This window comes from Schistocerca serialis, chromosome 4, assembly GCF_023864345.2.
Source record: "Schistocerca serialis cubense isolate TAMUIC-IGC-003099 chromosome 4, iqSchSeri2.2, whole genome shotgun sequence".
Classification (NCBI taxonomy): Eukaryota; Metazoa; Arthropoda; class Insecta; order Orthoptera; family Acrididae; genus Schistocerca; species Schistocerca serialis.
This window is the reverse complement of record NC_064641.1, coordinates 592,756,320-592,771,100: the sequence shown is the minus strand read 5'-3', so window position 1 is coordinate 592,771,100 and position 14,781 is coordinate 592,756,320. Positions and strand designations below refer to the sequence as shown.

General features: G+C 36.5%; 1 protein-coding gene across 1 annotated transcript in view; it reads left to right on the top strand.

The window, feature by feature from the left end:
* LOC126475348 (28S rRNA (cytosine-C(5))-methyltransferase) overlaps positions 1–8,224 on the top strand; it is a 72,379-nt gene extending 64,155 nt beyond the window's left edge. Inside the window, exon 6 of the mRNA XM_050103158.1 lies at positions 6,226–8,224. Coding sequence (XP_049959115.1) covers positions 6,226–7,610 — 1,385 coding nt within the window. The 3' untranslated portion in view covers positions 7,611–8,224. The remainder of the gene's footprint in view (positions 1–6,225) is intronic.
* Positions 8,225–14,781: the final 6,557 nt, after the last annotated feature.

Below are 14,781 nucleotides of genomic sequence, written 5' to 3'. Positions count from 1 at the left end.
TTTAAGAGTGGGAATGTTGAGGTAGATTTAGATGTGTTAGAGCATGCAGTGGAAATATTTAGAAATGCGAACTAAGCTGCTACTTGTTATAGGAATGAGATTGGCAACGAGTTCTGTTTGTAGAACAAGGTAAAAGAATGGATGTACTGTACTGCAGACCAATACACTTAGTATCCATCTGTTGTAGATTCAAAGAGCAAGTTATAAATTTGGACATTCTGAGGATCTTGGAGGACAAAAGCGTATCTCCAAGAATCAGCACAGGTTCAGCAATAATCATTCATGTTAAACACAACTTGCTTGTTTCACACACAATATCAATTCATACCTCACATAAAGACAAGTGTTTAATTGTGTAATGGCAATTAATTAAGGCAATAGTATATCATAAATAAGTAAATTAATATCTAGTGTAAGCCATCAATTGAAGGTCCCACATTTATTTGCGTGTTTTTCAGAAAAAGAAAACATTTCATACGTGCGATTTTGGACTAAGTTTGTTTACGTTATCATATACTGTAAGTTATTTGATTATTTCAGTAAAATACAGTTTGTATTGTTAGTTTAGTCTTACACACTATCTATTTGATTCCCTAGTAAGTAGCTGAACTGAAAAGTTTGGAAATAAGTGAAAATTTCATATACTGTAGGCTCAGCTCATTGTTTACTTTTGTGCAGTTACGCAGTTTCTATTTCTCTGGAAATTTTGAGTTAGTATCCAAACTTTATGCCTATACTTTCTAAGAAATTTTATATATTAATTGAATAGTCTAGGAAGTTATTCTTGGTTAATTTAGACTACAGGTAAAATTTGTTTGCCATGTGTGAGAAATGTATTACTTGCCATAGGATCGATAGTTCTTGTGTATGGTGTGAGGGTTGTTACGGTTTCTTTCATATGGATGAATGTAGTGTTGTGGGAATTGGGGAAATAAACAAGGCTCATTGGTTGTGTACGATCTGCTGTAGAGGTAGGAAAATAGTGGGACAAGAGGAGAAGATTGCTGCCCTTCAGGTGGAACTAGATAAGACAAAACAAGATCTGGAAAAGCTAAGAGGGGAGAAGGGAAAAGAGTGTGGGAAGTGACAACAGGCTACAGAAGAAATAGGAATATGACTTCTTCAGACAGTTTTGTTGTCAGTGTGGAAAACAGGTTTGATCTGTTGTCACAGTGGGAAACTGATGAGTCACAAGTAGATGTAGTACTAGGTAGGACACAGCGAACTTTCAAAAAGTGTTTGAGAAGTAAGAAGTCAGAAAAAGTTGTGAAGAAGAAGAAAAAGAAGAAGAAGAAGAAGAAGAAGAAAGTTGTGTTGTTAGGTAGTTCACATGGTAGAGGTGTTGGCCAACTGTTGCAGGATGAACTAAGTTACCGGATCATGAGGCTGTTTTACCTAGTGCAAGTCTGGATAAGGTGATAGATGATGTAGGTTCACTTTGCAGAGACTTCACAAAGGAAGACACCATGGTAATAGTAGGTGCGGTGGGCAACAGCATAGACAGGGACCCTAGTTATTCAGTTGAGCGTGACCTGGTAAAGATGGCATCAGCAACGAGACATAGAGGTGTTGGACTTGTATCAGTCCTGAGGCGCCATGACCAGCCCCATTGAAATTCTTGTGTTAGGAGAGTTAATTTAGAGGTGGAACAACTGCTTGGCTCAGGTCTGGGGTCTCATATCAGTGTGGGACTGCACTAGGCATGGCCTTCATCTCAACAGTAAAGGGAAGGGAAAACTGTCGGTTCTAGTAGCAAATAACTTAAGTGAGGGCACTATCACAAGTGCTAACATACCTGTGGTACAGTACAGGTGACGTGACAGAGCACAATTCATGCAAACAGCCCCTTATTGAAACTGGAGATATTCAAAAATTGACAGAAAAATTAGATTTATCCAGTTGTAATCCGGACAGTGCACAAAATCAGTTATCCTTATTGCATCAGAGTATCTGAGGATTAAGGGGAAAGCTTAATGAGTTGCTTATTTGTGTGGAAGAATTAGAATTGAGCAAACCGGTTGATATAATCTGCCTCTCTAAACATCATGTGTTAAATGTTACAGGGTGCAAGTTAGCTTCTTACTTCAGCAGAGAAAATGTGGAGAAAGGAGGAGTTGCCACATTTGTCAGAAACTGTTTTGACTTCAAGAATATTGATATTAATAAATTTTGCTCAGAGCAGCACTTAGAAGCTTGTGCAACAGAAGTAATATTTGATAATGGAAAAAAGTCATATCACAAAACCAATAGCAAATGGACTACCTGATCATGACATGCAGCATCTTTTGTTAAATGTTGAAGCTTGTGAGGATAAAAAATCTATTAAATCTGAGCACAGTCAAAAATTGAGAATTTTTAGAGATTGCTCAAAGACATGAACTGGATAGATGTTTACAATACTTCTGACTAAAACAGAAAATACAGAGCATTCATTAATAAAGTTGCTTCCACTTTTGAAAATTGTTTTCCCCTAAAGGTAACTCAAGTCAAACAGAAGTCAAAAAATAAACAATATATTACACAAGGAATAAAGATATGTGGGACAAAAAGGAGATTGTACCTACTATCTAGTAACAGCTCTGATGTTAGCATTGTAAAACATTGCAAAGAATACTGCAAAGTATTGAAGCATGTGATCCAGAAATGCAAGCATCTTTATTATGAGAAAAAGATAATTATATCAGGCAACAAAATACAAACTGTATGGGTTATAATGAAGAGAGAGACAGGTGGGCTCTAAAAATAAATGAGTCATTGGTAACAACTGCATGTAGTGTTTCAAACCACTTAAACAAGTGCTTTGTTTGTGTTACTGACAGCTTGGGGTTATCAGGTTTGGTAAACAGTGCAATGGAATACCTAACAACACTCTAAACAAGTAACTTCAGTCAAATGGAAGTGACACTCATGTCTCCCAAAGAAGTAGCATGCATCACAAAATCCTTAAAATCTAACTGTCCTAGTGATTATGATAACATATCAATGAAGTTAATCAAAGAGTGCTTATGTGAGTTGAATTCTATCTGAAGTTATTTCTATAATCACTCTCTTATTTGCGGAACATTTCCAGACTGGCTAAAATATGCTGAAGTGAAGCCTCTTTACAAGAAGTGAGGTAAAGAGATACCATCAACCTATTGACCAGTTTCACTTTTACAGGATTTTTCCAAAAATATTTGAAAAGGTTGTGTTGAAGCATCTCCTTAGGCACTTGACTGCAAATGATATATTCTCCATTTCAATGTTTGTGTTCATTACGGTTTCCGATACAGGACAGCTTTTTACACGTACAGTGACAATGTACTTAACTCACTAGATAACAAACTAGAGGCTACTGGCATTTTCCATGACCTGTCAGAAACCTTTGACTGTGTGAATCACAGCATTCTCTTCAGTAAATCAAAATATTATGGTATCACCAGCAGTGCTGTGAAATGGTTCGATTCTTACCTAACTAACAGGAAACAAAGGTGGTGGTGGTTGTTGTGAAATACCTGATAACAAGCAGTCAGTCTTCGTCTGATTGGGAATTAATTACGTGCGGTGTTCCTCGAGGTTCCATCTTGGGTCTCTTGCTTTTTCCTGTGTACATTAATGACCTCACGTCTGTTACATTGCCAGATGCCAAGTTTGTTTTGTTATCAGATGGTACAAACACTGCAGTAAGTATCAAGTCATGTACAGATTTAGAAATGACTGCTACTTAAATTTTCGTTGACTTTAATAAATGATTTAAAGCTTATTCACTGTCATTAAACTGTGAAAAGACTGACTATATGCAGTTCAAAGCCTGTAAGAGATTTCCGTCCAGCATGTGTGTAACATATGAAGACATGCAAATCAAAGAGGTTGACAGTGTAAATTTCTGGGGTTACAACTCAATAATAATAAATCGAGTTGGGAAGAGCATACCACAGAATTGCTGAGCACCTAAACAAGTCTGTATTTGCAGTGAGAATGATGACAGATGTAGGAGCTATAAATATAAAGAAACTTGCATACTTGCTTACTTTCATTGTATTATGTCATACAGGATCATACTCTGGGCTAACTTGTCAAACTGAGCAAAAGTTTATAGCATACAAAAGCATGTAATAAGACTCATGTGGTGTAAATACAAGAACATAATATAGAAACCTGTTCAAGGAACTTTGGTTTTACCCACTGCTTCTCAGTTTATTTATTCCGCAATGAAATTTGTTGCAAGTAATATATCTCTATTTCCAACCAGTACCTCAATACATAATGTCAATACTAGGAATAAGAACAATCTACATAAAGACCAAAAATCACTTGCCTCCGTCCAAAAAGGAGTCCAGTATTCAGGTACACACATTTTTTATAAATTGCCAGCAACCATTAAAACAGTTTAAACAGAATTTGGAAGACTTTTTTATACACAACTCCTTGTACTCTATAGATGCATATCTTAACAGGGACTGTTAGACAAGCTTGAGTAAAAATGTCTGGTAGATTTCAGTTTTGACAGCGCTTGGTCACAACAGTCCAGATTAGGTATTTTGTGTATGATAAACTTATTAAAAGTGCATAACTATGTTTCATTCTGACAGTGTGTTAATTCTGTAAATATTATCTGTTCCAGTTTACTGTAATGTACTCACCTATTTTGACAATCTCCTGACAGATTATCGGGGTACTGAGTATTATATTCAGATGTTTTTGCTTTTTATTTTATACTTTCAGAGTTATTCCACACCCTCTCATTTTTGGGTCTATGGTATGAAAACTAAATCAAGTTAAACTAATCTAATGTAGCATACAATAGGTGCAGATCACTAGGTAGATTCCACCTTCCTAGATTCCTGAAAAACAGTCAGCACCTCATCACATAGTCGATTAATAAACAAGGTTATACAATGTATCTTAGCAAATAAGTGAAAGCCTTGAACAATTTTTTGCTAGTAGAAATCAGTATATTATATTGGATGGCAAATATTCAACAGAAACAAAAGTAACATCAAATATGCTCCAGGAAAATTCAATGGGATCACTGTTGTTCTCAGTATACATAAATTATTATTTGTGAGATAGGGTTAGCAACACACTCAGATTGTGGTGGTGCAGTTATCTACAGTGAAGTTTTTTGGAAAATTATAGGACAACAAAAACTGTATTGTCACATGGTGCACTGCATGGAGCATTAAATGTTGGTAAATGCGAGACACTAACCGTAACAAACAGAAAAAAAACTCAACATGACGTGATTACAAAATTGGTGTTTAATTTCTGTAGCCTGTCACTTGATTTTGAGTAATATCAGTAGCAGGGAAAGCAGCTAGAAGTCTTACATTTGTAGGGAACATCTCCAAAAGTTTGATATGTCTCTAAAGGAAACAGCATATCAGATGCTAATGTGACCAGTATTGATCCTGTGTTTGAAGTTGGGATGAGGAAGAAATAGAAAAAAATTCAGAGAGGTGCTGCTAGGTCGATGTACTGTCCTTTCTGTTTGTATGTTCTATAACATATGCTATTCTTTTATCCTTGCTGCATTTGGTCCTCTCTTACATGCTTCTTTCACTGTATGGCAGTAATTGCTGCAGATGTGGAAGAAGACTCATATTCCCCCACCCCTCCCAGTCAGTGGTCCGTTTTTCTTTCTTTGTCCTTCATCTATATATAAACTGACAATGCAGCTTCCATTTGCTTACTCTGCATCCACATTGATACTCTGCAAGCCACCATATGGTGCATGACAGATGGTAACCTGCACCACTATTAGTTGTTTCCTTTCCTTTTCCACTTGCAAATAGAGTGAGGAAAAAATGACTATCTATATGCCTCCATATAAGCCCTAATTTCTGATATCTTATCTTCGTGGCCCTTACGCGCAGTGTATGTTGGCGGCAGTAGAATCGTTTGGCAGTCAGCCGATTCTCTAAATTTCTTATTCTCATGTGAAATGAATGATATGGTCACAGTGAAACTTATAGACATCTTTTGAATTGGAAATGTTTTCTTCCTTCACTTGAAGTCAATGTCAACATTCTTATCAGTTTCAGACATTACATCTATCTGTTTGGCTTTAGCATATTTTATTCTAAATCTATGCTTCAATGTGAGTGAAAAACAGCAAAAAGAATATGATTTTAAAGAATCTTAAATATTTAAGGCTATTTAAAATCATTGTGTAATCAGTATGCATTGAACTTCCAAAGAAATTATTTCTTTGTTAGCACTATTTTATAATTTGTTTCTTTGTAGGTATTGTGGACAGAATCGAGTTGGAACCAGAAAGGAGCAGTGATCCATCTCGTCTTTACAAGCTTGGTGGCTTTCAGATTAAACTATTGCACCATGCTCTTACAGAGTTCCCACTTGCAAAAAAAGTAATTTATTCTACATGCTCATTGAATGTTGAAGAAAATGAAGAAGTTGTGCAGAAAGTTATGTCATATTTCCCTGACCCACCAGAGTTTAAGTTGGTTAAGAAAATTTTGCCTGACACATGGAAAAATCGTGGCAATAAATGTTATGTAGGTGGTAAATATTGCCTGTATTCAAGACCAGAGGAGGATTTAACCAATGGTTTCTTTATTGCAGTATTCGAAAGGCATAATGGTTCATGTGAAAAAGAAAAATGTACTGACAAATACGCTAGGAACTCGGAAAAACCTGAAGAAACCAGCTTAAAAATACCAGAAACTGGTACAGCACACACAGAAATTGCTTCTTCACATGACATTTTGAAGGACGGTGATAGAAAATTAAAGCTTGTCAAGCATCACAGAAAGAAAAGTCAATTAAAGATATGTGATGCAAATACCACTGCTCTCGAAGAAAGTATAGAGGATGAGCTTGATGGACTTACAAGGGAGGCTACTACCAGTGGAAAGACATATCAGACAGAACATTTTCAAAAGAAGGATTCTTTAGTATACAATTGCACAGAGAATCTCAGTCATGAGACCAGACTGGCAAAATTTGGTCAAAACTTAAAAGCAAAAAAACTGAAAAAAATAAAAAGTGTGTCTGATCATACAAATAGTTCACAGGAAACTACTTCTGGCTCTCTCCTTGGTGACACTCCAACTGTTAATATATCATCTGAAAAAATTTCTCACATTGGGTCCAACACTTCACACAAAAATTTAACTGTAGAGACTGGAAACAGCACAAAATCAAAATCAGAAGTAAGTGATGATTATGATACAGTATCAGTGAACCACAAACGAAAGAAACAAAAAACTACTAGTGAATTTATTTTTAGGGGAAGAATAGATAAATCAGAAAGTCACAGTTCTTCTCTCGACGAACATAGCTTAAGACTTGATATTCCAAAAGAAGTAGTTAATATGAAAAAGAAAAAGAAGACATTGGTAGAAAAATCCAATGAACTTGGTGATGTACAAGAATCTGAAGACAGCAATATGCCGAATAAAAGACACAGCCTCCAAAAGAAAAGAACATCTCATTATGATGATGATAGTGGCAGTGTAAACATTTTAGGCAGTGTGACAAGAACTGTTCTGAATAATGTTATCAGTGATAGTTATGACAGTCCACTCAATAAATTTAGTTACAATTTGGAAGAAACAAATCATTCAAAAAAGAAAAAAAGGAAGAAAGAGGAAAAATGTGACAGGTAGCATATTCGAAAATGAACTGAGGTTCTCACATCAAATGTAATGCTGATATTATTTATCGGTGTTATTTCCCTAGGTATCCTGGAATGGTAATATGATACTGTGTGTACCCATGTCGAAGACTCCCTGCTGTGTTTGGTAAATGTGCTGGTATTGGGTACGTACAGTAACCATGTTCAACAGGAATTCCATGACACAATATAAGAACAGTTGTCTTCCCTAAATGTAATATGAAATGGAAATAAAGGCATGTCATCAACAAAAATGTCTTTAGGCTAGTAATATACACCAGTCAGTTAAGACTAGTGTGCTGTATACCCTAGAAGAGCACAGTTTTGAGAAGTGCATTGCAAAGAAAAAACCAAAATACACATGTTGTAGAATCTAATTGTGCCACACCAGTCGAAAATGAAGAATGTCCATTCTATGTCTTCATTTTCTAGACAGTCACACATATAATGACTAGACATGGTACAAGAATTGTTTCCATTTTTGTGAATGAAAATATTAAATAGGATTCACCAAACTGATCGGTATGCTGTATTTGGAACTTGTATTTGTTTCTTACAGACTATTTTGATGTCTGATTTTAATAAAACTGTATTTCTTATTTGCATTACTTTATTCTTTTCAGTGTGATACATGTCATTTGTTTGATTGTTTTACAGTCACATGCATTTCTTTACCTCTGTAAATTTTAAGCATAAACCAGACAGATAATGCACAAGAGCATTAGAAAAAGTTAATTCTAGTCAGGAAGAAGAAAAAATTAGTTCCATCTTTTGTGATATTGTTAAATTTGTGTTTAGTTAATTGCCAAAGTCCCCTGAAAGATGGAATGCCAATGGCACCATCTTGCCATTTTGCAAATTTTTATTTGTCTTTGTGTCATACTTTACCTTGATATTGAACTTGACAAGGTAGGCTTATAAGTCATAATGGAAACAAAGAGGGAAAGTTTATGGAAATTGAAAAATGAACCGTTTGTTTACATTTTTGGGTTCTCAAGACTGCTAATATATTTCCTGATTCCTGAGCATAGTGTTGTTATTGCACAGACACATTCAAGATAACAAAATAGAAGAAATATTCTTGGTGAAAAGAAATAAAAATGATGACTAGAGAAACTCCCTTTGATTTATTAAAGCTGCCCATACCCAAGCTGACTGATCCGCCGTCCTGCTTGCTGAGCGGGTCAGTCCTGACCCTCTTTCCCGCATTTGAGTGACTAGGTCTGTTGTTCAAGTACCTTGTTTCCACTGCAAAGCCTCTGCCTGCTTGTCCAGACTGTTGCCTGCCAGCCCACATTCTGTCAGTGCAGGAAGGTAGGGTCCACCATGTGCTTACCAGCCTCCACACGCAGTTGGTTGGTTTGTGGCTATTGTTGGCGAGCAGGTCAGCTAACCAGTCGGGCTGTGAATGGACATTTTAAAACACAATTACATTTTATTTTTGGACGTTTAGTGAACAGATTCAATTTCTTTTTTAAATTCTGTTTGGGCAAGGTAATATTATAAATAACCCATTTATTCGTCACTGAATAATGATGTCCTCTCTGTGCTTTTTGAAAGTTGATCAATGTTTAGCATTAAAATAAAACATCTTGTGTTATAGTACCCCTATATTTTAGTTCTTTGAATGTATTTCTGCAGAAGTGTCATGGTTACAATCTTGCATTGCACCTGATAACTTTTTCGTGTAGTTTTACCAGAATTTGTATGCATATCTCTTGGATTTTCTGACACCAATGTAAATTGCTATGCGTGTAGGATCAAGGTATTTGCATGGAGCATTAAATGTTGGTAAATGCAAGACACTAACCATAACAAACAGAAAAAACTCAACATGGCGTGATTACAAAATTGGTGTTTAATTTCTGTAGCCTGTCGCTTGATTTTGAGTAATATCAGTAGCAGGGAAAACAGCTAGAAGTCTTAAAATTGTAGGGAACATTTCAAAAATTGGCATCAGGGTCCATCCCGAAACCTGTAAAACAATTATTTATATTGCAGAATGGCAATAAGTAGCTTAGGAAGAGCATGTAATGCTAATTTTTTTGTGCACTTTGGAGATGTTTTGAATAGTAATTGGCTATCGTATTGTGGGGAAACTAGAAAAATCAACAATTTTCAGAGTTTTCCCCCTAGACTCCATGAAAAAGATACATTTGGAAGTGCTGGATTTTGCAAAATGACACCCATATAATCATTACAAGGTAGAGCATCACATCCAGGCTTTTGAGAGAGTTTCCTGGGTTGAGAATCTCTGGTTGCGAAATCCAGGTCTTTCTCATTTTCTACCACTCAATCCTGCTCATCATTATTTTTATCTGGGTCCTCTCTATCAATGTTTCTGTCTTCTGCCCTTTTTTCTTTAAACTTACTGCAAAATTATAATAGAAATATACTATAGCAATGAAATTTGATTACCTATTGATAAAATTTGTTAGTTTGCTTACCATAGAGATGATACATTTTTAGTAAGTTTTTATTCAAATTATATAAGAATATTAATCTATCATGGCAAGAAAAACAGCTTCCTTAGAGGTGTGAAACCATCTTCTTTGCAAAGAAGTTTGTTTGAAAGTGATTACAGGTAGCAGTTCTGTGTACAATCGGGTTAAAGTTAACACATCTTTTGCCTTTTTATGCTGACGTCATAATTATGTACAAGGTTTTTTTTTTAGATTTACTGTAAATTACTAAACAGAAAAACTATATAGCATAGCCTAGTACTGATGAGAGATTACAAAAATAATTCTCATATGAAAGTTTTCCCGCAGTCATGCAAGAATAGATAAATACTTATTGAGACATTATCTGCTTCAGGAAAGTTGTCATCAATTCATTTGTTTCTGCCAGTACAAATGAACAGCGACTGTCATTTAGTTTGTACTATGTCATAGCAACCAGTATGTAGAGGAAGTTTAATGAAATAAATTCACCAGTCAGAACTCACAAATTGATAACTAAACCAAAGTGAAATTCAGAAAGCAAAAATTGGTAAGAATCAAACAGCAGCATTAAATTTATCATTGTATAGGTCACTAAGAAGTTATTTTTAGATTAGTTGCTGAAAAGCGTACTGGCAACAGAATCAGAATCAATTATTTTCTGCATATTTATATTCGCGGAAGGTCACAAGAAAAAGCTAGTTAATAATAAATCACAAGACGCTTGACTAAAACCTTCCATTAACAATAATAGTAAGACTCTACTTATAGTGCACTGTTAGACAGGAAAAAGTTTGTATTAGAAACAATTGCTTAAAAACAGTCATGTAGGCCTACTAAGGACCAGTGAGGTGGGACTTTGCTGCTTTTTAATTTTAATTATTGATTAGAGCAGGTATCGCCAATATGTTTTGCTGTGGGTCTGAGTCAAGTAAAATATATTGAGTAATTGGTTTGACTGTCTTAGAAACAGTACTTATTTTTGGAACAAAGAATTAGATTTTATGGATTGTAATTACAACAGAAAGTGTGTTGTTCCATGTCACAATACATTACTTTATGCTCCATGTATAGTACTGTATCAGGGACCTACTATCCATGTGGTTGCCACTGCAAGTATTCTACAGTCCCAGGTATTTATAGAATACAGAATTCCAATCCAGCAGAAAAATTAAGTCACTGTGTAGATGCACAATGGGCAAGTTCCTTTTAAATTAAGAGGTTCCCTCTGTTTCCGTCCATTCTGTATGTGTGGATTTGGGTATTGGCTTTAACCACAATAATAAAGAGGTTTACTTCAAACACATCTGACATGTTTGAGAGCTGTGAGATACTCTCACTCCTCACCCATTTGTTATTTTATTCACTGCTTTTTGTAGCCGGTCTGTAGTTAGAGAGTGAAACTGCTAAATCGTACGACAGTGTTGTTTAGAGCACAAAAATGAATTAGGCCTACCAGTAAATGAAGCCAGCAGGTGTCACACCTGTTTTCTATACCTGCTCCTTCCAGATAGTTTAATGCTATTCTGTTGCTTGGGAGGATCTTAAAAGGCTTAATCAAAGCCCCAATTTCGAACAGGATTATAAATATGGTGTCAAAATATTAATGACTATTTTCTCAAATTAACAGTACGCAAAAGCTGGCATTTATATCAACACTAATAAGTAATCATAAATAGATGTATATAAAAACTGAAAGCACTCTTATCAAAATAAAGTTTCTGATATTCATGTTGTGTGGCTGTATATCTGTCTGCAGCTCTGTACTTCCAACAAAACTGTTGCCATCCTAGGTGCAGTCTCACGGCCCACTAGCGTTTAGTGACAGACTGTTGCTAATGCTTAGTGGTGGGGTAGGGGATTAGAGTGTTGTCTGGTTTTTCCTTCCTGAACAAATAATCCTTCGCCAGTAGCCACTTAAAGGGTTTTAGAGCGCTACTTGCCTCAGACACCAGACCTGGTCTCTGCCTAGTGATTTCAGCGTCCAGTTGTTCACCTGCTGTTTGTCTTACCCAGTACAGACTTGAAAGGTACTATTTTAAAGTGGTTCGATAACACATCAGAATGTGATGCCACATCAGAAAGAGCATCATTTTGTCGGGTGTTCGGTGTAACAGAGCGAAGCATGTCAGTTGTGACAATGCAAAATATACTCCAGAGGAATATGCAGCATGTTTACCATTGTTGCAAGAAACCCGTGCATTGAATTCTCTACTGCATGAGTCATGATGACTTTTCTTGAACCAATGAATGATTTTTTTTACCTTTGACGACAGCAAACGGAGAGCTCAAGCACAGATAGAGGCTAGATTGTGTACGTATATCACGTGGATGATGTAATGACTGTATACGTGTCATGGTTTTCACTGTCCTGTCGAGTGTTGAATTAAACACATTTTTAATTCATTATTCTTAAATCTTATTGCTTGCTGCTCACCAAATGGTTGTTGTCGACACCGAGCCTCATTCCAAGCAATGGTTTAGTTTTTACTTTTTGGAGGTATTACTATATTGCAGAACATAAACTCAAAAATATGAAATGTTGCTTTCATCTGTGCTGGATCTGTAGTACATTGACAAACAACATTCCATGGCCAAAATTAGTATAATGTAGAGTTACGAAGATCAAGTAAAAGCGAACAAATCCCACTACACAGTCCAACAATGCACCTTGCCGGTTGCGCCCTTTTTTGTGAATGTCTCTACTTTCTTGGCTTGCAGTAGGATTTGACTTTGCCATACAGAACTATTTAATTTTAATTTTCAACTTTGTTTCAAATTAAGGCAGCCACGACCGGGAGGTCTGAGTTGTGTCACCAACTGGGTGACCAGTATGAATTTAAAAAAATCTTTGAATCTCAAGGGAGGAGGCAGCTGCCCCACCCCTGGCAACGACGTTGGGTGAAGGTATTCTGTTGTGTAGTGCTCTTGGTCTATTTTACATACAAGTTTACATACAATTTTCTGAGCACTTTTGAGGCAGAGTTTCTCACATTGAAGTCCATTTTAAATTTCGACATTCTGTAAAACATCACCAATCTTGGAGGTTTTGCATTGTTTCAAATTTGGCATGCTGTTTTTGTTGTTTCTGCAACACTGTTCTGACCTGTTCTGTGTCCAATGGGGGATTAGTTCCATCTTTCCATCTCTTAGTTATTTATTTGGTATAACTCTCTGAGCTGCTGTCAATGTTATTTCTTTGAACTGAATTTTAATTTTGGTCTACTCTTACATAATTAGTTTAGAAGGAGTGAAGACTGCCTGTTACAAAGGGTGCAGCAAATTTTCATCTGCTTCTTTAAATAGATACATTTTGTGTTTATTTTTGATGGACTTGGATGTTACTGTATTCAGTCTCACTGCAATAATCTTGTGGTCACTAAGCCCTGTATCTGTCTTATTGTTCTGGGTAATGTGTTGTTAAGAGGTCAAGGTTTTTTTCTCAAACATTTACAGTATGAGTGGACTCCTGCAGTAATAGCTCAAAATAATTTTCAAAGAAAGCATTTAATACAGTTTCAGATAATGTTTTATGCCTACCACTAACTTCAAAGATGCATTTTTGTGAACATATTGAGGGAGACTGAAGTCTGTGACAACTATATCTATCTGAAACAATTCAAGCTTTCTTTGAATCTTTCAGCAACTATATTGTCTGAGTCTGGGAGTCAGTAAAAGGAACCAATTATTATTTATTGTGGTTGTAAGTATAGCCTCTACCCATACTAACTCATTGTCTACTTTGACTCAGTACTTGTAACAGCAACAAACCTGTCACCATCAAATGTATTGAATGTACCCTTTCTGAACAGCATTAAGTCTTTTGTAAAATTTTGGCTGAATTTATCTCTAGCTCCGACCACATTTCAGTACCTATAACAATTTGAGCTCCTGTGCTTTCTATTAGTGCTTGAGTTCTGGTTCTCCCCCAATACAACCATGACAATTCACAACGTCTGTGCCAGTGGTTCCTGTGTCTACCCTTGCCCTGTGTTTGACCTGCACCCTCCGAGACTCTAGCCATCTTGTACTCTCCTGAGCCCTGTAACATAAAAAAACTTCCCAGTCCATTCTACACAGCCCCCACTAGCCATGTATCTGTCTCCTGTGTACAATGGACTCCTAACCTATTAAGCGGAACCTGAAACCCTACCCTAAGGCCTGTGTCAAGGAATCAGCAGCATACATGTTCACAGAATTGTCTGAGTCTCTGATCAGACCCTCCACTCGGCTGTGTAGCACAGGTCTTCAATTGGTCCTGTCAGCTTTGCTGTAGATAGTGAGCTCCGCTTTCATCTCACAAGCAAGACAAGAATGTTGTTGTTGGAGCTTTTGTGATGTCTCGAAATTCTTGTCCTAACAGGACTTGTTCACGAAAGTAGCCCAGAATAACATCGAATGCATTCTTCCTGATGGTCCTGATGAGGCACACCATCCATCACGTGTTACTCTTCCTGGAAATCATCATGTCATGCTTTCAACAAACATCTCTGAAATGGTAAATGTTCTCACCACCATGTAGAGGTTCCTGTGTCCCAGAAGAAAGGATGTCTTGTGGAGAAGTAGTGCATTCTGATTGGCTCTTACTGAATTTACCCAGCAAATTACTGATGCTGCCGGTGTGGGAGCATTGTCTACCTTTCTTGTCTGCAGACGAGACTTTCAGTGGCAAGTTAACACAATTCATATCCTACACTAAACAAAATCATCACTTCTGCATCG